Genomic DNA, 27,906 nt, shown 5'->3' with positions numbered 1-27,906 from the left:
TGTTCACCCAGAATAATGACGTTGAGGTGAAATCTCTGAGGCGACGCAAGCCGCGTTGTTCTTTCTTATCTGCGTAGATAATTCTTTATAGCTGTGCTCTCATTATCGTGCTATTGAATGAACTTGGGACAGATTGGACACTTTCATGACAGTAATTGCGCATGATAAACATCTTTAGTGCCTAAAATATTACAGATAATGTGTGTCATTCAAACAGTACACAGTCTAGGTCAAACCAAGTAGTGTCAAAGGTCAACAGTTTATAAATAATCTGTTAACTTTAGTACATGTTATTATGGAAACACTCACTATGAATTATGATATATTTACGGCAATATAGCTCACACAAACATAAACTATTAGGCTGGACGACACCACAGACAGCCATATGCAGGTCTCTCTTTGGCCACTAGAGGGAGCACATTACAAAACATTCTTGATTTGGTTTCTCAGGCAGTGACCATTTTCCTGTCCAACTGTGAACTGTATTGTTGTTGGAGCCACATTGTGCAGACTGAATATGAATAGGCAAATATGTACAGTGAAAAGATGAATAAATAAGAAGCAACACTTCTCAATAATATATTTTATTAGTTAACCTCTCAACATTAAACTTTACTTAAACAGTCATGTCTTACAACCACAGACAGAACATCAGGCACCTGGTGTGATTCTTGCACAAGAAGCTGGATTTCTTATGAGAGGGTTGATGTGTAGTGACGTATGACAAGCGTGAATTTAAAGAAAGAAAAAAGAATGTGGTGAAGAAGTACAGCACGTGTCCACGTGGAATTAATAATTAACACCCCTAATACACCCCTAATGCTTCTCCTCTACAGTAGTTTCATCCACAATGAGATGCACCATTTGATTTGCTCCCTAAAGTTGATCATTAGAACTATAGAGAAACAAAATAAATACAAACAGGATGTGAACAATAAATATGTAGTTATTTTAATAATACTTCAACAACATAGAGCTAAATTGAAAAGAGTACCCTATATTACTTCATAGACTACGTTAAAAAAGTGAATGTGCTATGTGTCGAGAGGGGAAATAAATATATTAAATAAAGTAGTAAGTATTTATAATTTCATTTATGTGACAACTTCACGAGTCAGTGATAGATACATGATCACGAGTTTACCAATGGCTCAACGCTGTATCGTTTGTGAATTATAAAAATAGCTTAACATGAATTACATCTTAAATTTCAACATACAGATCTAAATAAAAGTAAAATTGATCATAACCTATATAAAAACTACATGTATATTCAGTGTCAAACTTTGTATATCTCACATCCAAAACTCTTCCATCCCTGTAACGATGACTGATGTAATGGCACTAACATGTTTGTGTATTACTCTGTTATTCAATCTTTCATTTTCAATTAAGGATTTATTAATGCTACTCTCAAAGTGAAAATTACAATAATTACATTTGTTTTATCTCGATTGAAGTTAGTTTTTTTCCGATAGATTCTCAGTATTTATGGCACGATGGGAAAGAGTAACAACGACAACATCAAAGTGATGAGAAACGGTTTGCTTATCAAAACACTTAAACAAGAAAGTTTCGGGTTTTTTTCTCCAAAATTAAAATTAAAGTGAACTACATACTGTGGACATAAACACAGTGAGGTCAAGATACTGGTCAAGCTGGGACACATGTTCACTTGTGGAAGAAAGAAAAAGAAACATGGTTCATAAAAATATCACTTCAAATCAATCTCATTCTAACCTCAACCCAAACATCAGAGGACACTCACGATGGTATAACGCTGGAGAGTTAAGCTTTAACCGCGGTGGACTCTGTGTCTGTGGATTTCCGGGACAAGAAATACACCTTCATTGGATCCTTCTTTCCTTTCATGGTGATGGGTCCACGATACTCCAAGTGAAACTGAGGGTCAGCGTTCTCAGCCGACTGCAAACACCTGGAGTAAAACATCAACACAAATGCAAATGAATCATTAACAACGTCTTCATATCTATTACTTGCATTTCCCAACAAAAAAAACACAGTTGCATTTACAAAATGTTTAATTGAAGTTGTAAATCTCTTGTAAGTCTTATCATGAACAATAAAGGTGATAATAAGTGTAAAACATGGTATGACTTACCGATAAGTATATTCTGAGACATTTATTTTCCCCTTGTCACCGGTAGTTTCAGTGCGACTTGTAAGGTTGACTGTGTTTCCAAAAAGGCAATATCTGGGCATCCTCTGGCCAATCACTCCGGTCACCACCTCTCCAGTGTGGATACCGATCGTAATCTGGAGAGAAAGGAGCAAAAACAAAAGAAAGACTCTTCATAAAATCCATCCATCTAAAATCGCTCTGTGAGTTGATCGTAGATAAAGGCCAACAGGCTTATCACTATAAAAATGAGTCAATGTTAATAATGACTGCAATAAACAGATAACATTATTCAAGAATGTAGATATAGACAAGTCGACGTTCTTACGGAAGTTCACGTCCAGTCGCCTTTGTTGCTATATTAAAATACAATGTTGTTGTTCCAGAATGAAAGTAGAATGAAAGAAACCTGTTATTTGTGGTTTCACGCAAAATATAAAGTAAAACATTCAAAGTAATTTGAAGAAAAAATCTCAATGTGTGTTTGCACGATCCATAAACAATCCATCAGTTTATGTTGTACTGTATATTGCTGCTATACTGCTGTTGGAGTAAATCTGAGTTTCTGTCAATGATCTTCCTCCTTCCTGTCAAAATTAAACTTAAACATTAAATTTAGGATTCCTATTGTGATAATCCATGGTAAAGTAAAGTTCCACTGATTCTATTTCACACTACAGCAACAATAAAATGCAATTTTAGCATTTAAATAAACCTTTGTAAATGATAAATAAATGATCTGTGGTCCACAGAGAGCAAGAGAAATGCCTGCAGCTATCAGCTAAACGCTGCTCTCAGTGTGCTGGCGCAAAATCTTAAAGATACTGACTGAAGAGGTGTTACATTTCGTGGGTGGATAAAAGATTAATTTTGCCAGAAATCGCTGTGTGCACAAAATAATATTCTTTTTTAGGTTTTGGGGTTGGCAATAAACTAGCAATTCCAAAAGTAGCTCCAGGCAATCTACAGACTAATATTTACAATCAGACACATCGGCACTTCAGAGCTTAATGTCTTCAGAGCATGAAGATGGTTGAAGTGTCTTCTACAAATGAGTATCTATTTTCAGCCTCTGGATCGTGAGATGATTTGAGTCTGTTTTTGCTATTTAACTGGTCTCCTCTCCAGCCTGTGCCATGTCCCAAAATAAACAGCCTTTTGTTAAGCTGATGTGATTTTCCAAAGATAGGTCTCAACAGTCAATGATACAATAACAATCTCCAACAGTCAGTTAAACAAAAGTCGGCTGTTTTTTCTCCAACTTTTGACTGTGTATCATTACTTTGCTGTGGAAATATGTCCAGATGCACAGATGAGGCTTTTCAGAAATCAATCAGCAAAAAAAAAAAAAGAAAAAACAAAAAGGGCCCAAAGCTGGAGAGCTGGTCGTATGAGGAAGAGGGTGCATTTATCCAAAAGCACAAAAGACAGCACAAACGTATCTTTGCCAAATGAACAGATGCGTCGCTTTAAAAAGGCTAAAATAATTAAATATGTCAGAAAAAAACAAGCACGACAGCAACACCGAAAACAAACTATGCACCACAGGGATACACTATCATATTAGAATTAACAGTGGATGGAAAATTAAACAGGTTCTTCAACTTGTCTTTCTTTAATTCTTTTTCTTGCCTCCGTTCCTGCACATGTTTCTGTTATAATGTATATTTTCTTCTTAATCCTCTTTTGCTAAACCAGTGCTTCCTGCTGCTGAATCGATCTCAAGCATCAACAGCACCGTCTTTGAAATATGATCCTACTTTTACTTAGTAAATTAATTAATATGGGGCACATTGTGGCTTCTCTGTCTCTCCACATATCTATATAATAGCTATAATGATCCAAAAAGGTTTCACAAAAATATTTCAAAGTGTTATTATTATTTATAATCCTAATTTCATTTGTCCTTCGCTGGTGTTTCCTAGCTGACATTTAAATACAATGAGGGAAGCCAAATATGCACACACACACACAATGAAACAAAACAAAACACAACATTCTCTGAAGTATTGGGTTCATATCACACCTGCACTGGTTCATTATCCACTTTGACTTGTCCGGCAATCTCCAGCATATCCAGAGCGAGGTGGCAGATGGACTTGGCGTGGTGTGTGCATGGTTCTGGCAAGCCACTCACTGTCATGTACTTATCACCCACAGTTTCCACCTGAACAAGAAAATATTATGCCTTTTGTCACATGACTGAGATCATCAACCACTATATTTTTTGCTTTCATGTAAAAACCCTCTGTTTCCACTGCATTGCTGCTAAAAATAACCCGAAACACCCCGAGATAAACACTTAAACACTTACATCAGCTTTAAGACGTTCAGGGCCTCTTTGAGCGCTGCTTAAAAACCATGGACCACCAAGCCATTCAGCTTTTAGAGTAAATATTACTGCTTTTGGTGACCCAGTGCCTGAAGCCGATCCCCTTGGAAGTGCCGTGGTCTGTTTGACTTCTTAAAGTGCATTCTTGTCTGAAAGCCTGGTGTGTAAATCTGCTGCACGAGGCCTATAAACTGGTGCAGTCCCTCTGTAAAACTACACCATGTTTACAATGTGGCTCTGCTCTTCTTACGGTGAAAAACTCAAGTCAATTGGAATGAATCCTCTCTTACTGACTTGTATGAGCATAATTGTGTCACATTATTTACCGCGAGACAGTGGGGACGGCTTCGCTACATAAAGAGTCAACGTTTAAAGCAGTCGAACAGAAAGAATTCAAGTCTTCAGTTTGGATTTCAGCCTGTTAAATGAGAGACAGATTCACAAATGCACAGTGCAAAGATGCAGGTTTTTTTCAGAAAAATATTGTTATTTTAAAACTGCACACCTGTTTCCTGTACTTTCAAGATGTGTTAAACAGAATGATTGAGAAGTAATGGTACTGCACGGTCATAAAAGCACTGCTAAACCTTTGCACAGTACTGTACGTGACACACTGTCACGGCACAATTCTCGCTCCCCACCTTGTATACATAAGGGTTCTTGCGAGAGTCTGTCAAGATGTCAAAGCGCGTGTAAACATCATTGAGCAGGTTGACTATCTTGATGGCTCCCTCGGCTGAGGCGTGCTTGCTGCAGAAGACGTTGAATCCGACGATGCCACTGAAGAGGATGGTCACGTTGTCGTAGCGCTTTGCCGGGACGGGCCGTTTGTGACGCAGCTCGTTGGCAACAGATGGTGGCAACACGGAATAGAGCAATCTAAAAGGGAGGAAAACAAATGCATTGAGCGTAACAAACTGGGGCTGCCAAACTGAAGTCGGTCCTTTGGACTGGCATTTTACATGCTCACCCACCACCTCTTGGTCATTTTGCCATGCAAGCTGCTCTCAAATGGGAGGGTGGTGTTTCTATGGCAACTGGTTAGATCATGGCTGCCTGCTCAAAGCAAAATAATTTCAACGAGGCTTCGTAATGTGAGGCACATGGTGCATACAGGTAACAGTCCCCACACAGAAATGTAAATATTTATATTAGACGGAAAACAAACCTATACTTGTATAGGTAGTGTACCTGTAACATCTTTAACAATCTACATACATGGGCATAAAAGTCATTTATTTTAACCCTTAGAACACAGAGTGTTTTGGCTGCTTTTTTCCATTACTATGTTTAAACATACAGTATATACAGAGGCTAATATAGAGTTTCTAAGTATCAAAATGTTTGATTAAAATCGGATTGAATTTGTGAAATTTGGAAACATGTCACAGTTCAAAGTTCACTTGGCTTGGTTTTCTATGAACAAAACGAAAAGAAAAATGCTCTATTTTGTGACTTCTGTACAGTTCTTGCTACTTTATATCACTACTAAAAATGTGACATAAAATGAATCATAACTTTGACCCATCAACACATAAGAAGACGAAAACCAAATTTTTAAAGCCTGAATATGTGACCTATAAACACACACCCCCGGGATGTCCATATAAGGAGTTGTGTATTATTCCCACGGCAAATGACCATGGGCACCCCTGTGGCACAGATCTGTGCTGTGTGAGCACTAATATGTTAACAGTGGCAGAAACAGCATACAAACATTGAGTTGTAAATCTGTGGAAAAGCAATGACAGTTCTCTTAAATATTTAGAGAGAAGCTGTGAATTCTAATCAACGCTGGGAGTCCCAGGCGCTCGCAGATCAGAGAATGGTGAGAATATTAATACGCTGATCCACTTGGAGAGTGAACGTCTTCCCCTATGAGAAGACAGGACAGCTACAGCAGTTTTTAAATAAAGACCGCGATGGTCCACCTCCATGCTCCTCTGCAGCTGTCACCCACTGCTGTGCCAAATTACTATGACAGGCCTGTTTTCTGAAAGCCACAGTCAAAACTATTTGAGTGTCCTCACCAATAACAGGACGAGAAGAGAGAGAGAGTGGCTCAGGCAAAATCAATGTGGCTTTATCAAGAGCTGCTGACCATAGGTGGTCCTACTGTCACAAAGTTTCCAAATAACTGCAGGGGCTTGACACAGACCGTAACAATCTTTGCCAATTGAGAAAGACAGAATAAAATGAAAACATCACCATTATTACACATTTTATCAAGAGAGCGTAAAGGGATAATTACGAGGCTGTGGCATGTAGTTATATATAATTGATAGAGGGTGAGGGTTCATTAACACGATGCTAAATTGCTAAAATGTTGCTATATTTGGATGTGTAAAATCTACAGAGATCTACAGGATGATTGAAAAGATAATAAAAGAAGAAATAAATATTTTCTGGTATTTAACAGTACATAATCTCTCTCACCTACATCTTTTACTTGTTAAATATTAGGCCCTTAAAACCATCTGATCTGCAAATTAGAATAACAGCCGCAAGGTTTCACGTCTCTGCAAACAAGCCATGATGCAGAGTTATGGCAGCAATTGTTTTCACTTCTTGGGGGTTAGTTTGAGGAGTGGTGAATTATGTCTGAGATACAGTACTGGTGGGATAATGGTTTTGTTCTGGTGCATTTAATGTTTTATGTTCTGTTTTGTTGTGTTTGTTTCTCTATTAATCTGTTCCTATGTTCTATATAAAGTGTGTGTGTGCACTCATACATTCACATCAACCTTTATCACTTAATCATTTAAAATGTATTATCATTTAATCTTTTTTCTTAGATTGTTATCATTATTATTATTATTGTTGTTGTTTTTAATCTGTGTTTCCCACTGATTTCTCATGGAAAATAAAAAAAATTAAAATGAGTTGAATGTTCAACAGGTCATACAATTACATAAGCTTTTATGAGATTTCATAAAGTAGCTTATTTGTAAGGATAACAAGCCAAACACTGCGGGTGGGTCAGGTTACACTGCTGAGGGTTGGTGAAATATACTGTATGCTCCAGTTTGACTTCACGAAAGACAAAAATCAAACCTGTCTGTTTTTTTCTTCTCGTCCTCCAGGGCCCGGAGTGTGTGCTGCAGACGATCCGTCAAGATCTCCAGCTCCTGGGTCAGCTTGTACTCCTCACGAAACTGCTCTCCCAGCAGCACCAGGTCACGCGTGGCGTCGTGCAGCGGGATATCGCTCAGGTACAGCCCCCTCCGTGTAAGATCATCCAGGTTCATGACACTAATCAGGAAGGGAGAGAAGAGCGAAACAGTGAGAGTGAAGCACTTTTTCCATTACTGCTGCAAGGGACAGTTCATTTGTCTGATTTGTATCTGTGTTTCTTGTTCTAGCTCATCAAGATAGAGCAGTAATTAAACAGAGCTCTAAGTATGAACCACCTGCAGTGAGATCACCGTCTTCCTCTTGGGCTTGAGCTGACCGTCTAAAGATTCCTCTTGTGAAGTGAGGTCAGACACTATGTTTTATGAGACCTCTCGTCAGGTAAATCAGCATGCTCCTCTTCCATTACTGCCTCGTGGTAACCTTTTGTACAAACACTTGATCTTGTCATCTGCATGTGTTTTTGGATCTGCGAGCACAAGACCTCTTAAACCCTGCTCTCATGCGTCAGACACTTCACTAGAAATGCCTTATTGGTTATAAAAAGGCCACAGAAGCTAATGAAGGTCACCACAGAAGAACCAATGTAATTACCAGGCCTTCTTGTCTCTTTGTCATGTGGTTTCTCTTGCTCTTACTGTGTATTTATTTCCTGAAAGCAAAAATGCTAAATATATTTGATCTTAATTGCTGCTGCTGAATTAAATAAATATCCACTTTGCCCTTTACGGAGACTGTGAACGCGTCTGAATTACAGGCAAAGAAAGAGTTCTCCTTCATTTTCTTTCACTTGCGATTTTGTGATTTTCGGTATATGTCAGGCAACTAAGGGAAATCAGTAAGTGTATTTAATGATCTATAATTTAAAACCAACAATGTGTCTGCCCAAATGCAGAATCCAGGCACACCACCAATTATATCACAATGAGGCCCACTTATTATGTGAAAATATAAGATGGGTGGTATGTTTTACTTACAATGAAATGAAGCACTGCAGATTATTTTGAGTCAGAACCACATGAAGCGCCATGCTGCTGTAAGTAAGACCAAAACCTGGTCGTAATGAGGCAGAACCTCCTTTCCGAGGAATTGTCATGTGTGTTTGCATTAGTTCATCTGTTATATGTAAACGTCCTGGTTCCTTTTTATGTAATTCAATAGTTTGGGGCAATAATATTTTAAAATTGTATTTTAGAAAATCATAAAGTATGTTAGTGTTAGGGTCATTTATGGTTTATTTATTAATCGTGTAAGGACCTGCTCTTTGCCTCACCATGCATACCTTCTCAAAATAACACATTTTGGCCTAAAAGAAAGGGGCAAAATAGAGTATGATAAATTAGTGAGACTTGCATGTTGTCTCATGTGGATTTCATGCGTTCCAGTTTGCCCCCGCCATCAATACATGATGTGTTTATTTTGCTCCTGTCAGTTCCCCTGGCCAAGCCACTGCTGTCCATTCTGAACGAATTTTCCCACAGAGATGAATAAAGTTACCCTAACCTTCATTTTTTGGTCTGAAATGCTGAGTGTTCCCATTCCGTTTTGGCATGCATTGTTTATTCAGTGTGTGCTTCCATCAGGACAGAGTGCACTGTGGCTTTACCTGGGTGAGCAAAGGAAAAGGATGTTCTCTGCCTCTGGCAAGTAAATCATCTGTCCTTTCAGTCTCAGACAGCTGATCTCCACTCCCGTCAGCTCGTCCTCATTCTCTACAGTCTCCACATTCAGCAGGCCCTCCTGTCAGGATTATATCACATTTATGAATATTTCATGATCTGTTCTTCTCTAAATCTGCCTCAAAACTGGGAAGCTGTTCAGCACCTCCACTATTTTAGATATTTTTTTTTTGGGCTGTAAGTGTTGTTTTGTAGGTTTTCATACAAGTCTTCTCAAAAGGTATTTCAGCTAATAATTTTGCACCTGAGTGGTTATTGTCCCAAGAGCAGACACAATTACACATATCAATCTCAGTTCTATTCTTACTTTATTTATTGCGCCTGAGTAACTTCTGAGATATTTTCTTATTACTGCATATTTTAGACCCTCCCCCTCAGTGTGCCATGCATAAACATCAACACCAAATTTCAGATATTCATTTCTTTGATTAATTTTCACATGCTCACTAATCTCTGCAAGCAATTTCATCCCCATTAGCAATGTTGATGGGACCCACAAAATCAAAATATTATGCCGCTTGTAAAAATATCGCTAAGCTCATCAATATTAATAAATAAGACTATGAACACGTTTTTTTTCACCCCCATGTGCAACAAAAGCAATGTTTTGATCATTTAGACTTTAGAGGTCTGTTTTAGTGCTTTGTGCCTCCCGGAAGATAAAAATAGGACTGATGTGATCAGCTGACAACTGTATGGCATGTTGCAGGGTACCTTGCTTCGCAGAACAAAGACTGTGTTGATGTGGGAGAGGATGCCGTGAAAACTGAAGTCGATGTGAGGACGGACCAACGAGAAGACTGAAGGCAGGATACAGGTACCAGGGTGAAGCTGGGGAAGACAATAAAAAGAGTCAAATTACATTAGACATTGTTATAATTGTGTAAATTACTGACACATTCAGGGCTGCCAAACTGTGCAGTCCATTACTTTATTGATCTCTTTTAGAGATCCCACAGAAGCATATTTTCATACGTTTGCTGCATGTCAATCAGATTTACGGTGTAAGCGGGTGTGAACGTGCACCTGTGGCAGGATTCGATAAATGGCGTTCCCACACTGCGTGAGCATCAGGTCCTTGTCGAACATGAGGTGGAATGGGAAGGCCTTGCAAAACGTATATGGACTGATCCGAGTCTCCTGCGTGCCGTTCTCCTCAAAGCCATCCAGGTCCTCGTAAAACGCCTCCTCCTCTGAATCCTTCTCCTCAATGAGGAACTTGATGTGATCGCACTCCTCACTTTTTGGCTGGATCATCTGCATGGATCAGACGAAGGCATGTAACTAATCATTCTAATCATCATAATTGCAAAATGCCTATATTGTGGCAGGTGGTTGCAGCAACATTTTATTTTTTTTAAATAAATATTAAATAATATTGGCATCATGAATAATGTTCCATTAATATCATCATCATTGTTATTATTAATCTCTTGTCTCTTATTCTAAAATTAGAAAATGTCATTATTCCGTGGGTTTATGGGCATAAGGCATGCTGACGTCAAGCTGCTGTCTCTGCACCCTGTTGCCACAGCAACAGTGGCTAATATTTCCAGAAATTGGGTGTCACATTTGGAGCGTCTGCCATTTTCTGTGCTTTCATTACACACACAATTTCTGAAAAATATTAGCCTGTCTGTACAATTTGATTAGGGTTTGGGAGAAAATGTCACTCGCTCATGAAATGTAGAGAAAACTCCAGACAAAGTACAGTAGTACGTCTGAGGAGAATAACAAACTGCAGGTACTTGTACGGACTGTAATTTGTTGGCATGCAAATCAAAATACCTGCAATAATTTACCATATTTTTCCGCTCAAGCAAATCAAGGATTAATTATCTATTGAACAGTTTAATTGATAATTAAACTGAACATTTAAACTGTTTAAATTCAACAGTTTAAATTGAAGCACTTCAGGAAAAAAAACTCCACAGACGTCTCCAGACATCTCCAAGCTAGAGGCTCTATAACTTAGATCTAAAAATATCCAGTGACTCACGGGCATTTGCCAAAAACTAGCTGCTAAACTGCAGTTGTCACAGCGCTGCTCTGCTCCTGGTTTGGATATTGTGGGACTTTGTGTTGTTTAAAACCCTCTTCAATTATATCCTGAGACACAATCTGTTACATTCTGTATAAGGCTTCATTTAATCTTGTGCCATGAATTAGAGAGGAACTAGGGGGTGGGGAGAAAAAAAATGTAAAGTCATCTTCATTCATCACCAGCAGCAGCAGAGAGAGCTATTAAAGCTGTGAGTTCACTGTGCATGAAACGGGAGTGAAAACAGCATCGCAGCACCTTCATCTCTATCTCTGTTCCGTGGATTTGTTGAGCGACAGTTTTAATGATGCCAATCACAATGTCTTGCAGGCCTTCTCTCTCTGAGTAGTAGTGAAGTATCAGATTGGTTCCCTTCTCGGCATCAGTGCAGCGAAATGAGGGAGCTCTCATTCCAGGATAAATGGTACCCAGGTGGTCGTGTAGAGCATCCAAGTTCTAACAAAATGTAGATTGAAGATCAATTATGCAACACTCGATCACAACACATTTAATTAAATCCTGGCTGAAGTATAATAAGTTAGACGATAATGCTGCACAGAATACGAAGTAAATCTATATTTTAAATTGAAGCAAAAGATATCCTGACTTATGTTTCAAGCTCCAAACACACTGGATCCTACAATGAAACCTCTTGAACATTTTAGATTTCAAATATTTTATTGACATTAATGTCAATGCATATTTACAACATTATACATGTTTAAAGAACCAACAGAGGAGAGAGTACTTACCTGCAGGAACTCACGAACATTGGATCCCAGCACTCGCAAGATGGTGTCATATCCTGATTCTTGGCAAAATTCAAAAAACATCTTCCCAAACAGCTGCAAGATGTCTCCCGCATCGATCTCTGAAATACACAACAGAGCTCTTAACTTCCCAACGCAGGTGGTAGATGCGGCAGGAGGCTCCATCGTATTCTATTTGCAATAATTGAAAACGAAAAAAAAAAACACTGTCACTTACTGAGAACTTTACTCGCAGCCGCTACTAGGTCGTACGTTTTGGTATCATCGTATATGATTCTAACCAGGAACTGACCCTCAATATCCAGCTGAGCCTCCCTCCTGAAAACAGTCAAGTCAAGCTGTTACTCAAGAGCCACAGCGAGTGTTACGGCACAAGTGCAAACAGTCACTGTCGCTGCGGAGGCCATTTTGGAATCACTTTTCTGTTGTTGCTTTATTTAAAGACGTCCTTCAGTTTACAAGAACAAGTTAGTAACAGCTGTTGTGTTTGTGGACAGACAGTGTGAACAACCTTGATGTGTTTCACAGTAACACCGTTTCCATGTTATGTAGTTGTGAAACAAGTATAATCAGGGTTTGTGCTCCAGATCCTCTGTCATGTGCTGCGAGCAAAGATTACTATTAATACATTTGACAATCCAATTTATTCTAAAAAATGCCCGAGATCTTAATGAGGGTCTGATTATTGTTGTTTTACTGAGATAATAGAGATTAATTAACTGACAGAAAAAGGCAATTTTATGAACCGATAACAGCTGGAAAAACAAACCAAGCCTTGAAAGGCTTTGGAAAGAAAATAAGAATTATATTTCAAATCACTGCATTCACGAGGTCTGAAGACAAAAAAACGAGCTGACATGATAAACAGTTTGTTAAATAACAATGAGTTATGTTTGCAGATGCTGCATGGCAGTATTTTTTTTCTCTGTATGGTGGCTGGAAAAAAAATGGCTACTTTGAAAACATTTACACAAAGCAGCTGCTGCTGTTTTTTCCTGCTTTCTTTTTTAGGCAGGGTCAAGTCAAGGGCAGTTCAAGATGAAAAGCAGATGAAAAATAAACTTTGATGCAGCCAAATGTTTTCACATGGTGAAAAAAAATGACTTCTTAACATTTCACAAACGCTGGAATTGTATAAATTGTAACTGATGAGAGATTACACATTCTACACATGTAATCTGGGGATTTATTTATTTTTTTACTATTTGTTGGACTGTGATGTGCCAGTGCCCCAATATCCCTCCAAATGATATATGGTGCATTTTCCCCACAATATCTCATTTCCATTAGATAAGAAAATATTCCTGGTTTCAGTTTTGTGACATTGATTTTCCAGATAAAAATAAAGTGTTTTTCTTATTTGTCGAGAACACAAAGTCCTCTACTTTAGGTAATTTTAAGATGATCAAACAAGAAGGAACTGTGACGGTATTACAAACTATATGGTGGTGGAATTACAATTGATCCATTTACTCAAGTATTCCTACAACTTTTAAGTACTATACTACACTATATTACACGACACAAAAATTAAAACTAAATTATACCAGACTATACTATATTATAGTACATTACATGTCATTTAGCAGCAGTTTTATCCAAAGCAATTTACAATGGAATTGAGTACAATCAGCCCCGGGTGGAGTCGAACTCGCGACCATTGCGACCATACTATACTATACTATACTATACTATACTATACTATACTATATTATTCTATGCTATATTTATTTGACAACATTTGTACAACAACCGTCAACACTAGTTTGCTTGATACAAACTATATAACAACTACAGTATATAATACATGATACAGTGTAGGGCAGGACAACAAATGCCTAAAAGATTACAATGATAACACATTTTCAGATCAGTCAGAAGTGATAATATTCACAATAATTCTCAGATAACTAAAAGCAGACATTTCTGTGTGAAGGTTGAAGAAACCAGGTAATTGTTGTTTTAAACTTTATGAGCAGAAAACGACAAATACATCTCACTCAACACTACATTTCAACATAAGTTCTCAATTTTGAATTTATTTTATATAATCTATTGTTAGCTATATGAAATCAGTTTTCAAGTATCATTAGCATTCTTATTTTTTTATCCCTTTGGGATTTTAGATGTCACAAAAGCTACATTATGACAGTGAAGTCCTGACATGAAATGAACAGTGAAGCTTTTAACATTAAAAGCAATTATATCTGTAATATCTCATTGTTTATTGAGAAATGGAAAAAGATAAAATGCAATAATTTAGGGCTGCAACTATTAATCGATTATTAATCCATTACTAAATTAACCATCAATTATTTTGATATTCGACTAACTCGTCTGACTTTTGCTTCTGATCGTTCAGCTTTTTAAATGTGAATATTTTACAGTTTATTTGCTCCATATAACAAAGAAATCGTTAAAACAGAATAATTTTGGTTTGTGAACAAATCAAGACATTCAAGAACATCCTAATTTCCAGGTTTGGTAAACATGGATCAACATTTTTCAATACTTATGGTCAATAAACCATAACAAACACAAAATGTAACTCATGTCACTTCAGTTAGCAACAACAATAAAATGTAAGTTACAAAGCACTGCATGCATCACTTACATTGATCACATTGTATAAAACACTAATTACAAGTACTTTTACTTATTTTACTTAGTTAAATGATCCAAACTACACTCACTGGAGGGTCTGAGTAAAAAGGACAGAATTGTACCTGTGAATATTGTTTTTAACTTTATGTGAGTATCACAGTGTTGTGGCTGTAGAGGGTGAAGGTTAATGATTACAGTAAAGGTAAATGTGTGAGGTGAGTGAGTGAGTGAGCTGCTGCTGCTGCTGCTGCTGCTTATAACAGGCCTGACTGTGTGTTTCCCTCTTGTTGTTGTTGTTGTTGTTGTCTGCTTGTGCTAACTCTAAGCTCTTTGATATCAAACCAACATAATCGATGTAGCAAACACATGATCCACCAAAACTCACTTGATGTCTTCCCACACTTCCGGGCCATAATTCCTCAAAACGAGGAGCTCCAAGGCGTGATTCACAAATCCATACTGTGAAATGTTGTTTTGGAAAACATGAACAACGTGAGTATTATTCCATGATAATAATAATACAAAAAGAATACATTGTCCCATCCTGACACATGCAGATATTTACCTCTCACCTGTTAAGACACATTACACTGTATACAAAATACTGTGTCTACGTTACATTGGTCTAAACGTCAAATGCGTCGCGTTGCGTTGGAAACCGCCGACATTTTAACACATAAACAAAGCCCGTGTTACCTACCATGATGACAGCTGCTCTGCCTTTTCCGTATTTTCAAGCAAAAACCGTCGCTTGTGACACAACCTTCATCGTTTTTGACACGGATGCTGCGGAGTGTTTCTGCCTCCACTTCTCCCTCCTCCGGTTTTCCATCAGCCGCAGACTGACAGCGAGTCTGGCCAATAGCAGAGCAGAGATGCTCCTACGTAAGCACGCGCTGACCAATGAGGACGAGGCTGTCGTTGTCACAGTGATGCCCGTGGACGTGAAATTTGCACAGGCAAATAAACGGTGGTTTACACCAGTATGACTTATTCTGTGAGCTTTACAGCACACATTATAAGTGACACTAAAACAGTTGTTCTATTAAGTTGTTGGCATGCAATGTGACGTTCTTTTAAGTGTTTTATATCTCCTGGTCACATCTGCAACAACACTTAAAAAAACAACAACAGTATTTCTACCTTTTGTACACTCAGAGTATGGCAATTTGAATCTAAATTGAGCAAAAATATACATTCATTTAAAAAAATGTACATGAATGATCAAAAATACACCTAAAAACATTAAAACAGGGCCAGCTCTATGCATTTTGGTGACCCAGGCAAGATTGGGATTTGGTGCCCCACGTCCCATCCACTCCGTCCACTGTCACTTGACACGCAAATCTAGTTTTCTCTTTCAGACAGTCCTGCTGACGACAATGAGACTAACACATTTATAAATAAGGTAATAAAACACTATATCGTGAGGTAGTCAAGAGTGATGCTTAAAAACAAACAAAGAAAACACTTTGTATTGTAATAAATAACTGTAAATGCTACTAACAGTAATAAATAAAGAAAATGGTAAAATAAACAAAACACTGTTGCATTACGGATCATTTAAATTTGACATGTCACTTTCTCGTTTTCTGTTTTCTGTCTTGTATATATACCGGTGCCCCTCCAATAGATAGCGCCCTAGGCGACTGCCTATATTCCTAGAGCCAGCACTGCATTAAAATATAGTATGAAAACTTATTTCATTATTGTCATTGATAAGTTAACATCTAAAACTAATTTGAACAAGTCCATAAGTTTTGTTTAGTCACTAACAGTAACTATGCATCTGCTTCACATAGATGACTAATAGTAGTTGTATTATAGTTTATAGGGGGTGGAGTGGCTCAGTGGTTAAGACCGGTACCCTGTGTGCGAAAGACATCATGGTAAAATACAGTGTACATTACCCAACATAACATATATACCACACACGTCTACTAATTTCCAACATTGCATGACTTATCATAACAGTTTATTTCATGCCATGGCAAATATGTGACACTGTACAATAGTGTAAACACAGTAGAGCCAGTCAAGTATGTCTGTTAATGTCAATATTTATTGTGCCTTGATTACATTACAATAATAAAGCACACCATTATGAGTGATTGTTGAACATTCATTGTATTTTCGTTGTGTTGCATTCCCTCTACTTGGGAAAGGAGTGGTATGAAACTCATGTAATAAATATAGTATAAATATGTGAACAGTGAAAAAACAAAACAAAAAAAACATTACTTATATTAGGAAAATTACATCTTGGAATGCTTTATTGTGTATCTAATAGATGTAAGTTTAAAAATATATACTGAGTTGGAACCACATGCCTTTGGAAGAAATTACTGACATGAAAATTCATCATGGACCATAGCTAGAAAAAACAAAGCAGGTAGAATTAACCAAAAATACAAATTTGACACTCTCCGATCCCATAAGGCACCTAAATCTACTCTGCATCACATCATTTTATCCTAAATCTGAATAATCATAATGTCTGCTTTTGTATGAAATCGTTTCCACTAAAAAACATGGACCAGTCAGATACTTAGAGACAATAATCTCGACAAAGGAACCACTCTGTTTAACAACATCACACCGAGAATCAACACCCAGAATGGATTTAGGAATCATATCTACATTATTCAAAATGATGTTATATATTTAAATTTCTTCCTAGATGTTCAAATCAAATACTGTCTGCATTTGTGTCTGTATTTTCATTTGTTTTACTTCTAAACTTATATATATTCAAACCAAACAAAAATAAAGTCGCTAAATCCGACAGTCTGTGGTGGAAGCCTAAAATACAATTCAGAGAGATGACTCATTCTGGAAGAAAAATTGAGGAAGTGAGTGTCTCTTTCCACTACAAATTTACACACACATAATTATACAGAGACAAGACTCATGTTTGATAGCAAACTGACACATCTGTAATCAAGCAGCTGCAGGAGTTTGACTGATAGACAATACCACCAATATCTAAACAACCAAAACCAAAATATACAAGATATTTGCACTGAATTCACTAAATACACTTATTTCCTTGACATCTAATGTTTCTGTGCTGTGCAGCATCTCAACTTCATTTAGGAGTCAGGTTTGAAGGACGCTTCCAAAAAGTAACAAACACCAGGGATGTCGTCTGGGAAGTCAGCCGGAAGCTCCTGCCTGCTCCTGGGAACAAAGACAAACTCTGGGCGATCCTTCAGCAGTCTGGGACAAAGAGCACACAAATAAAACATTAATCTACAACAATGTGAAACAAATTATGTGACACCAGAAGAAACACAGCTTCTCTGGTAGTTTCCTGACTTTGTGTGTGTGTGTGTGTGTTTCAGCAACTATCATCTATAGAACCATATAATACACTTGTTCCACATTACAATACTGTAAATAAACAGCTTATTTATGACATTGACTTGTTTTCAGTCAGGTCAAATGAGATGTTTTAAGAGAGTATTGAAGACGTTCCTTTAGAATTTTATCTGCAGAGCAATGTCACCTTTTATTTATATTTAACCTTTATCTCAAAGAAGTCACATTGATATTCAGATCTCTTTTTTAAGTGGGATCTACCCAAGAGAGCATCATGTGGGCAACTGGACACATTAATGTCAAGTAACATTGAAAAGTACAAATAGTATGGTAAGAAAAGCACCAGACCTGTGGGTTGTAGGGCTGATATTGATTTTTCGAGGTTGGCTGCAGGATTCAAACTTGTTGGCTAAAGTAACATTGTTCCCAAAGAGGCAGTAACGTGGCATCATCACCCCGACTACACCAGCTAGAACTGAACCTGTGTGGAGGCCGATACGCATCTGGAAAAAAAGAACAAGACACATTCAACATGAATCAGGCTAACACTTTTCTATTATTAATGGCAGAAATGAATCAAAGTCTCTTGCGGCACATGAGTGTACCACTGGTACTGGTGTTGGTACAGCTTCTGCGTGACCCTGCAACACATACCTTTATAGGATTGTCAACAAATTCTGCACACACACACACACACACACAAAATTCAAAAATAACGTTTCCTCAGATACAACTCTGCCCTGCTGTATGTATTCACCAGCACCACAAACCTGCAGTTGAAAATAGTTCTCACTAATACATAATTAATGCCTGTTCAAGGTATCCCGTGGAGTTTTTGACTGCTAGTGGCAATATGTGGCAAGGCTTTTAGAAGTGGCTCCCCTTTATGTTTGTATTGTGTACGTGCACAAGGACACAATGGGCACACATTTGCAGGCAGGGCATCACACAATCCTGCGTGGTGAAAAAAAACACCACACATCTCAAAGTCATGTTTGTTATATGTCAAAATTACAAAATGATCTTATGACAAAATAAAAACAATGTTTCGGCTGTTCATATTGTTTCTGCTTATCTTTTATCAAATACAAAAGTAAAGAAAAAAATGTGTTCAATTATGGGTGAATTGTTTAGGTCTTTTCCATGAGATTTTCTGACCAAAAAAATACATTATCAGTGCGGACAAGGCCATTTGTTTGTGTTGTGAGCCTTGCAGCGACGGTAAATCCTGAATGAAAATGCGTTGGCCCTGAACTGTGACACATGCGTAAAAACAAAAGCCATCTTGAAGTCAGATGAAAAATTTATATTATTACACACAAACTAAGATCTATAACGTATATTAATAGTGTAAAGTGCCGGTGCTGGAAAATTACTCACCCTCATTGTCTAAAAACTAGCATGTGCATGTGAACAGGTGCACTTATCAATAAAACCACACCCCCATACCCAACGCCAGAAGTGACATCTTCAAAAAGAAATATAAATTGAATTAAGGTTTTAGCATACTGACTTCATTCTAGCACACAGATAATATGCCATGATATTTTGCAAGATGCATTACCAAATGAAAAATTTCAGTTCTATTCAGCGTAATTTTGTAAAAATTTCCCTCAAATTTTTCAGAGCATAGAAATGTAACAATTATATAATATAATATAGATTGTTTGGTTCATTTCACTATTTTGCAGCAATATTATAGTATGCAGCATTTGACCCTCACCTGTATTCGGTCTCCAGTTGGCGTCATGACTTCATCTGAAAGCTCCATCATCTTTAAGGCCATGAGTGCAATTTGGACAGCATGAGTCTCGCTCTCCTTGTGTAAGCCGCCGGCAACACAATACGCATCACCAATTGTCTCCACCTGAACACAGTGGAGGGTCATTAAAATGATTTCTAACCAGGCAACTGAGACAGAAAATAGACACCCCTGAACAGTGAAATGCTCTTTTATGTGAATATGAAATTGTAATGTGCTCATTCGCATATTTACCTCAGGAATACAAATAGTGCCATGAAAACAATGAACCTTTGAAAGAGTAATACATCTGAAATCAATATTTATTAAAATCTCTATGATTCACATTATGACTCCCTTCGCATCTTGCAGTACACGAAAGCAAGAGAAAGAAAAATAATAATAATAATAATAACAATAACAAAACTGAAATTCTAGTAGTATTTGATCCCTGGCCACATTACAAAGTCCAGAAGCATTTTGTCTTCCTCCTCTTCATCTTTGTATGTGTAAATCTGGATCCACGGAGCACTCTGGTGGTACGTGACAAAGACAGCTATGAGACAAAGTGAAACTATTTTTAGGCTCGGCCATGTGGAGTGGAAACAGGGTCCTGAAGAAACCTCTGACTTCCTAGTGTTTTACGAGATATTTGTCAAACATGTTGATCTGAGTGTTATGCCTCTATGACACTTTGATTACATTATTCAACCTCCCCGTAGATTAACAGCTTCTGGCAGCCACCACAGTAGTAAGGTGAGTTACAATCGGTTAAATTTCTAATTCTGAAGCAAAAATTTGGACAAAATGTTAAAAAAAGTATTTAACCCCCATGGTTCTCAAACTGTGGTACGTGTACAACCAGTGGTACACAAGCTTCCTCTGGTGGTACTTGGCGGAAAATCAGAAATACAGTTCTACTGTATATACCAGGGTATGTGATTGGAGTGGAGCTGAGGAATTTTGACCGGAGTGTGTAGAAAATGAAACAAACAACAAAAAGAATCTAATTTCACTATACCAGTGTGTGAAGTATATGTGAGGAAGAGGAGGATGATGAGCGAGTTAATTATCTTATAATGAAAAGCCTGTAACTGACTTTACTCGACCTTTTTACACTACTGTATATTAATGTTGGCAATAATGGTGTTACATGTTTCAGTACCACTGATTTAACCTAAGAATATGCTCAGAAAAACCCATTAGAAACACATTCTGTACATTTTGGTAAACTGTATCGTATGTGTCATGTCAATATTTCTAAAGTGATGTATTTCTTAGGGCAAAAACACTTTACCAGGAAAAGTTTGCCACATAATAAAGCAGTTAAAACACATTGATATCCGTAGACATGTAAATAAGTCACATGATTTTGGCTCAGAAACAAGAGCTCATAAGCAAAATGTACAATGGCAACATATGATCCAACATATGATCATATGTTGCACCTGACTGCTTTTGAATCTTTCAGTTGTCTGTCAGTGTGGACACACTCAGTTCACCCATTGTCTGTGTCATGGTTCCTTTCAGTTCACACACCGTTAACACACCTGTCATCATCCACCATGGTGCTGTCAAACCAGAAACACAGCAGGAGTCGATGGGTAACTCAAAATACTGCTAACCATGCTAACCCAGTACCCTGACAGGACCACCAACCACCATTTTACCAGCACTGAAGCTAGCTGGATTATTATTTTTCAGTTGGCTCCTGATGGTATTCAGTTGTGTGTTTAGAGACTGAAGCATGAACATCTACAGATAAAACATGTTGGTTCTGATATTTGACCATTTTGTCTTTGTAAAGGTAATGTAGATTTTGCATCATCTAGATTAGATTAGACAGAAAATGATGGAACCATTAAATGAAAGTTGCGATATGGCCCTGCGATGGATAGGGGACCCTCATTTCATCCTATGTCAGCCAGGATTGGCTCCAGGATTGGTAGCGGTAGAAAATGAAATAAAAATGTACTATGAACTGTGGTGCATGAACCTACCTTATAAACATCAAGTTCTCCACAATGGTGGTCAAAGCGGGTGTACAACTCATTGAGCATGGTGATCACTTGCATCGGGGTACAGAGAGAGCAAACTGCTGTGAAGCCCACAATGTCAGAGAAGAGCATTGTGACCCTGTCAAACTTCTTGGCCTGGACGGTTTGTCCTTGCCACAGCTGCTGAGCCACAGTGCCAGGGAAGATGGAGAAGAGGAGGTCCACTGTCTTCTTCTTCTCCTCCTCCAGTGCTTGGTGGGCATGCTCCAAGGCTGCCTTGGCCTTCCCCAGACGTTTCTTCAAACCATCCTGAGCTTTAGCCTGTTCACCAACCAGAACTACATCACGCAGTGCATTATGGATAGGGATGTCTGACAGATAGAGGCCGCGGCCTGTGAGCTCCTCTAGCTTGTCCACACATGGTGAGCCCAGAAACAAGATGACATTGGACTCTGAAACGTAGATCATCTGACCTTTCAAGTCCATATGCTGAAAGAAAAATCATATAATGAGAAATGTTATTTAAATAAAATAAAAAAACAAACAAATGATTTCCCTCCCTTTGTTGCATGTGAGAATTATAAAATAAGCAATGTCAATGTTTACATACATACACTTCCTCAAGTTTTGCAGCTAAATAGTGATAAGTAAAGCAAACTGTGAATTTGCAGGATGTTAGTGGAACAGCAGCTGTATGCAGCTCTCTGTCACTAAACACTGCCAAAAGGTCTGTTTATGTTCCAGAGAAAACAAATTCAAAATAGCTGAAAAATCCCAAGTAACACAACATTTTTATATGTCGGAGAAGCAATGTGCCTCTACATAAAATGTTGGCTGATCAAGTGCAAGACTAATGTCCAAACCAAATCCTTTCCCACAATATTCATGGTCCTCAGAAGATGAGTGTCCCTCAATCCTAGTGTCATTAAAAGGACAAAGTATCCATCTGTTCAACAACAGTGATATTATGTGGTTTATCTTATTTGTGTGAGTTTAACTGCACTACTAATCCAAAATGCATGATTAAAAGGAAATCTCTTCTCTTCTACTCTTTATTCAAGACTAAATCAACTGTTTGTACTCTCAACAGAACCATTAGCAGAGTTTTTTTATGATTGCTTACACAAGAAAATGTTTACCTCTGTCTGTCTGTCATCAGAAACAGGGTGAGGCACGGGCCAATGTTGATACCAGATAACTAACGTCATGATGCATAGTTTTGACATATCATTTTTCATCATAATAATCCATTATAGATTTTTCTGACTGACCTTTGACCTATCATTATGCTTACTTGAAAATATCTGCTGAAGAACTCACACTTTTTCTTTTATCAATCTGACGGTTTGTTTTTCATACTACATCCTGTCAGACACCAAACCAGACCTTGAGATCTTAATTGTGTAATTACAGGGGGGAAAAAATAAAGCTACAGAAGCAGGTTGTAAGTTGCAGCATAACTCATATTGAATGTGTCATTTCTGTTGATGTTTCAGTCGTGTTAGTGCAGAGTGGACTCACTAACTTCAGTCAACATCAAACCCAGACCAGGTACACTGCGACACTGGCTTTGTCCTCACCCACTTCCAACAGTTTTAACTGGACTCTGTTTTCACTTAAGACAAATGGTGAAACAACCACTTCTAGTTCTCATTTTATATTAGGTGAAATAGTCATTATGTCATCTTTTCTCACGGATATGTTTTTTTTCTTGCCATGGCGCCCAATTGCTGTGCACCTTTATATAAATAGCACAAGCATAGCTGTGCCTCTGATGGACAAAATGGTTTGACATTTGCTTTAGATCTCCGCTGGGGGTAAAATGTGGATCCCCACCTCAGGCCAAGGACACCACTAATAAGCCACACTGCTTATAAACATCCTATTTACTTGATTTAATATGACATTGACCGGAAGACCTTTTCTGGCTTATTGGTCAGGGGACTTCACTTTTCGAGTTACATCTCGCAGATATGTCAACATACCTTCCCTGTGTTGTCTGTGGTGGAGACTCCATGCTTGATCCGAATGAGGAACTGGGTGTTTAGCATTGTCAAAATACCCTGAAAGGTGCATTTGATCTGGGGGGAGACAATAGAGAAATGTTCTTGGAAGGTAGATGACCGCCTCAGTCCATCCTTTCTGATCAGTCTCTTCCTGAGCCCATGACCTATTTGAACCAGAGCCAAGTCCTGGTCCAGGATTAGGTGGAAAGGGAAAACGGTGGAGAACAGAGTGGTAGGAAGGGTCCCAGCTGAGGTAGCCCGCAGCGGACTGGGGCTCAGGTTTTTAGCATCCTTAACAACAACTGTGTATAGAAGACTGGGCTGTGGGTTGGACTGCAAGATGCTGTCTTTAGTACTGGGGGGATCCATCAACACATCCACCATGGTGTGATACAGCAGGCGGGCAGCAGCTTTGATGACTCCAGGGAAAAAAAGCTGAGTGGTAGAGTGGGGGTTGAAGAAATAGACAGTAAGCAGACCCGGATCCTTGTCTAAGCACAGCACTGAAGGTTCGTTTACACAATCCTCTCTGTCCGAATTGGGCAAGGTGCTGCTCTGTTTCAACAAGACATTGAAGCTGTTGAGGAAGTCATGGAGAGCTCCCCCAACCACCTTCAAAATGTGTCCATCCTCCTCATAACACATGTCAAAGAGCTCCTCGCCAAGAGCAACTTTCAGAGCTTCCATCGAGCTTCCTGCCAAATGCATGAGGTAAAATGATTGAAAATGGGAAGCCATCATTACCAAGAACGTCTAAAATGAAAGTAAAATGTTAGCACAATGAATCTCAGAGGTTACATTACCTGTTTTGGTTGAGTAAATGTTCAGCATCTCCTCTAGATGCTCTGAATTATCGCTGTGACTCTGATTGCCTCTGCAGCAAATCGCTGGACTGGAGAGACAATAAATAGCGAAGACAGACAAATTAAGCAATGTTCGCTGGTCCATACTGTTCACTTCCTGTAAAACATCAAACTGGAGCTGCAGCTATTATTTTCACTGCCAAATATTTACTTTGCGAATCGAAATTGCACATTATAATTTGCATCTGATGTTTTCACCCTTCAAACGTGACAAAAAAACATCAAACTGAGGAGCTGCTTGCAAAACATAGGTGGCCTTTAGCCCAGAAATTAGGATAAAACACGCATCAACTACTTTCTGAGTGGATTAACTAATCATTTTTTTGAACAGTATATGTTATTTATATACGTTTTTCCAGCAGATTTGTATCCATAGCAGCCTCCGTCTGCATCTCACCTTATTGTTAGCAGTCTAGTAATGGCAATTGAGAAACCTGTAAGGACTCTGTGAACAGATGGGTCATATGAGGCTCTTACATCGAAGCATCCTCACTTGTATTATAGGAACACATGCTGTGACAGTGTAGGCCAGTAATTTACAGCAACATTAGTAGCAATTGTGTCAGTCTGAGGAGGAGTAGTGCAGCTGTTATTGATGTCTTAGTGGCACACATTTAAGAAGAACAACAACAGACTCTGTACCTTTCAGAGTCCCTGGTGTGATCTAACAGTCTCATCATTCGATGGAGGGCAGTGTGCAGCCTTTGGAACTGTATAAAAAAGTGCACCAAGTTTAAAGACATCATCATCGTCATCATCATCATGTGGGGAGACTTTTAGGCAGATTTGATAAAAACAGGATCACTGTTCGTTTCAAGTTAACAAACAGGCATGGTGTCTATGAAGGCAGACAACTGCACTATTTTTAATCATCAAAAAAAAGAAAAAAAAAGACGTGCGCCTTTGCATGAAATGAATACTCTTAATATTGTTTTTGTTTTTTTTAACTCACCCCAGGACATGCCAATTTCCGGACGCTCTCCCCCAGTGTGTGCAGGTTAACTTTGGCTCTGCTTGTCTTCTGTCGTGGCAGACCCTCACCTTGTTCCCCATGCACTTCCATAGAAATGGGCAATAATTCCGCGGCATCACTGGAGCGCCCTTCAAAGTCTCCGAGCTCATTATTGTTGGCGCCGACAGAGAAAGGACACTCTCCAGCTATCTTCAGCTCTTTCAGCTTCGCGCAGAACATCTTCCCCGCTGCTAGAATCTGCTGCCTCTGCTCTGCTCTCTTATCTAATTTCGGAGGCAGACTGTCCTGGTCGCGCAGCTGCGCCGTCTGGCAGGAATTCCATCATCTGGTGTGCACATCCAGGCAAGCGCTCTACCTCGCAACCCGCTGATTCAAGTGATCAGCATCAAAGCCTGAGACCACATACAATATTCATTGAAAGCTGCATGGGCAAACGATGGCAGCGCACAACCATTACCAAAAGCCAACGACAAACTGGAGGAAGAAAATAGAGCACGGGGCCAATCCATCCATGCGCAAGTGGGGCTGGTGGAGCTGAACAACCTATCAGCAAGAAGAAATTATTTCCAGGCGACTCCTCGCATGCAATGGACTTTTTATTATTTAGATACGGCTTTAGACTAGAGTCCCAACACATGGAACGGGTCCCGAATAACATTTATATTTCTGTTCATGTACTGTGTAGTGCACAAATACTACTAATAAAAACAAAATGTTATCATTTTCCAAAATCCTATACTGATTTTACTCAATAATAGGTCATTTCATAAACCATTTCTGCATCCAAGTCTCTCTTTCTCTCTCTCTTTCTCCTTTCATTATAATTTCCCTCCTGTATTCCCCTCATGAAACACCTACATTGACACCTGTCTGTTCTTAAAGATTATAAATGACAATCTCTCTCCCACCACCTGGTGCCTTTCAAGCAGAATAAAAAGGCTGAAACAACAGACCTACAAGTTTTCCTCTGAGAGATAAGGATTAACATCTCCCACAGGACTGGCTGCATTCACTCAATCTTGCTTTTCTATATTTCAAGAGCTGCTCAAAAGTTCACTTCACTTCTATGCCAAAAATACGTGAATAGGCCTATAATACTCCATATGATTCTAATAATCTATACAAACTCATCATCCTTCAGTATTAACTAATAATTATTTTTAATATATTGAAAATTCTGTTAAAACAATTAAGAAATGCCCATCTCACCTTCTGAGGGGCCAAAGTGATGTGTCTTGTCCAAACTTGTAAAATAAGAGATATTCAATTGTATTAAGGCATACAAAATAAAATCTCAAACAATTAGAGAAACTTCTGTTCCACTGTAAAACTTAAAACTTAAAAACATACCCATCAAAAAGGTCTGTGAAGCCTTATCTATGATGGAGTTGCACAAAATCTGATAAATGACTTCACACGATGTCACCTGACTTGAGTTAGTCACAGTCAGGCAATAACAAGTGTCATGAACTGTCAAACTACTTCTGTATAATTTAGCATTTTTCTCTGATTAATATGGCTGTTAAAGATTTACTATCCTACTGCTTAACACTAATGGATAATATAGTGTGTGGTTGGGTTAGGCCATGGTTGCTCATTTGTGGTATGTGCTATTATTTTACATTAAATATGGAATATTTTATTATATTATCACATCAATGTTGTGGTCCAAAACCTTTGAACATCATACCAATGAAAAACACTTGAAACATAGTTTGACATGGTAATCTGTTAACATTCATTAACAAATTATAATTAATAAGAATAATCACATTGACTTAAATTGTATTTACTCCAATATTAGTATTTGTTTCAACATATCAAACAAGTTTAAGACAAAGATCAAAACATCAAATTTGTTGGCTTATAATGAAATGCTTGAGAGGTGATTAGACTTCCATTGTGAGGATTTCAAACATTTGTGTCAAAATAAGGCTACATCAGTGACTGTTTGCTGGCCTTGTTTAGTCTGAAAAGGGCAATTTCGTTGTCTAACATAATAAATCCATTCCAGAGCTTAAATAATGAAAAGCATTGTCACTTGGGAGTTGAAGTCATTTCTTGTAGGATAACTCTGGACCAGCATGAAGTCATTTTTATCACCAGGGCTCAGGAACAAACTCAAAATGTTATAGGATAGATATTAAAGAGGGATTGTTTTGTCACCGTGTGTGGCTGGGACCACCAATATTGCTTTCATTAAACTGTCTCAGCAAACTGGAAACTAATAGCTGAATTAAAAATGAAAGTGGTTGGATCTCACAGTCCCAGCAGGAGACATGACATGATAGTACTCTATACAAA

At 38.3% G+C, this 27,906-nt stretch overlaps 2 protein-coding genes across 2 annotated transcripts; both read right to left on the bottom strand.

Moving 5' to 3' along the window:
• Positions 1 to 830: 830 nt before the first annotated feature.
• On the bottom strand, positions 831 to 15,524 carry gucy1b1 (guanylate cyclase 1 soluble subunit beta 1). The gene is made up of 13 exons (XM_058641098.1): positions 15,402 to 15,524; positions 15,087 to 15,160; positions 12,315 to 12,415; positions 12,080 to 12,198; positions 11,586 to 11,783; positions 10,313 to 10,543; positions 10,001 to 10,117; positions 9,214 to 9,347; positions 7,530 to 7,727; positions 5,117 to 5,354; positions 4,170 to 4,310; positions 2,126 to 2,280; positions 831 to 1,939 (listed from the first exon to the last, which is right to left on the bottom strand). The coding sequence occupies exons 1-13, from the start codon at positions 15,402 to 15,404 to the stop codon at positions 1,792 to 1,794; spliced, it is 1,857 nt and encodes a 618-aa protein (XP_058497081.1). The 5' UTR covers positions 15,405 to 15,524; the 3' UTR covers positions 831 to 1,791.
• A 1,219-nt stretch (positions 15,525 to 16,743) lies between these two features.
• On the bottom strand, positions 16,744 to 26,094 carry gucy1a1 (guanylate cyclase 1 soluble subunit alpha 1). The gene is made up of 8 exons (XM_058641097.1): positions 25,582 to 26,094; positions 25,272 to 25,339; positions 24,570 to 24,658; positions 23,746 to 24,461; positions 21,764 to 22,249; positions 19,746 to 19,889; positions 18,371 to 18,525; positions 16,744 to 17,920 (listed from the first exon to the last, which is right to left on the bottom strand). The coding sequence occupies exons 1-8, from the start codon at positions 25,819 to 25,821 to the stop codon at positions 17,794 to 17,796; spliced, it is 2,025 nt and encodes a 674-aa protein (XP_058497080.1). The 5' UTR covers positions 25,822 to 26,094; the 3' UTR covers positions 16,744 to 17,793.
• Positions 26,095 to 27,906: the final 1,812 nt, after the last annotated feature.

This window comes from Solea solea, chromosome 10 (genome assembly GCF_958295425.1).
Source record: "Solea solea chromosome 10, fSolSol10.1, whole genome shotgun sequence".
NCBI lineage: Eukaryota > Metazoa > Chordata > Actinopteri > Pleuronectiformes > Soleidae > Solea > Solea solea.
The sequence above is the reverse complement of the archived record's forward strand: the minus strand, read 5'-3'. Positions and strand labels throughout refer to the sequence as shown.

What these genes read in the sequence shown, in the direction of transcription:
- gucy1b1 (XM_058641098.1), bottom strand. An exon ending in TTTATCGAATCCTGCCACAG is followed by an intron (nt 10,118 to 10,312) that starts GTGCACGTTCAC and finishes TGTCTTCCCCAG; the next exon opens with CTTCACCCTGGTACCTGTAT. An exon ending in GTCTCAGAATATACTTATCG is followed by an intron (nt 1,940 to 2,125) that starts GTAAGTCATACC and finishes GTTTTACTCCAG; the next exon opens with GTGTTTGCAGTCGGCTGAGA.
- gucy1a1 (XM_058641097.1), bottom strand. Translation starts at nt 25,821, where the DNA reads ATGTTCTGCGCGAAGCTGAAAGAGCTGAAGATAGCTGGAGAGTGTCCT. An exon ending in CCACAGACAACACAGGGAAG is followed by an intron (nt 22,250 to 23,745) that starts GTATGTTGACAT and finishes TTTTTCTTTCAG; the next exon opens with CATATGGACTTGAAAGGTCA. An exon ending in GAGAACTTGATGTTTATAAG is followed by an intron (nt 19,890 to 21,763) that starts GTAGGTTCATGC and finishes CACTGTGTTCAG; the next exon opens with GTGGAGACAATTGGTGATGC.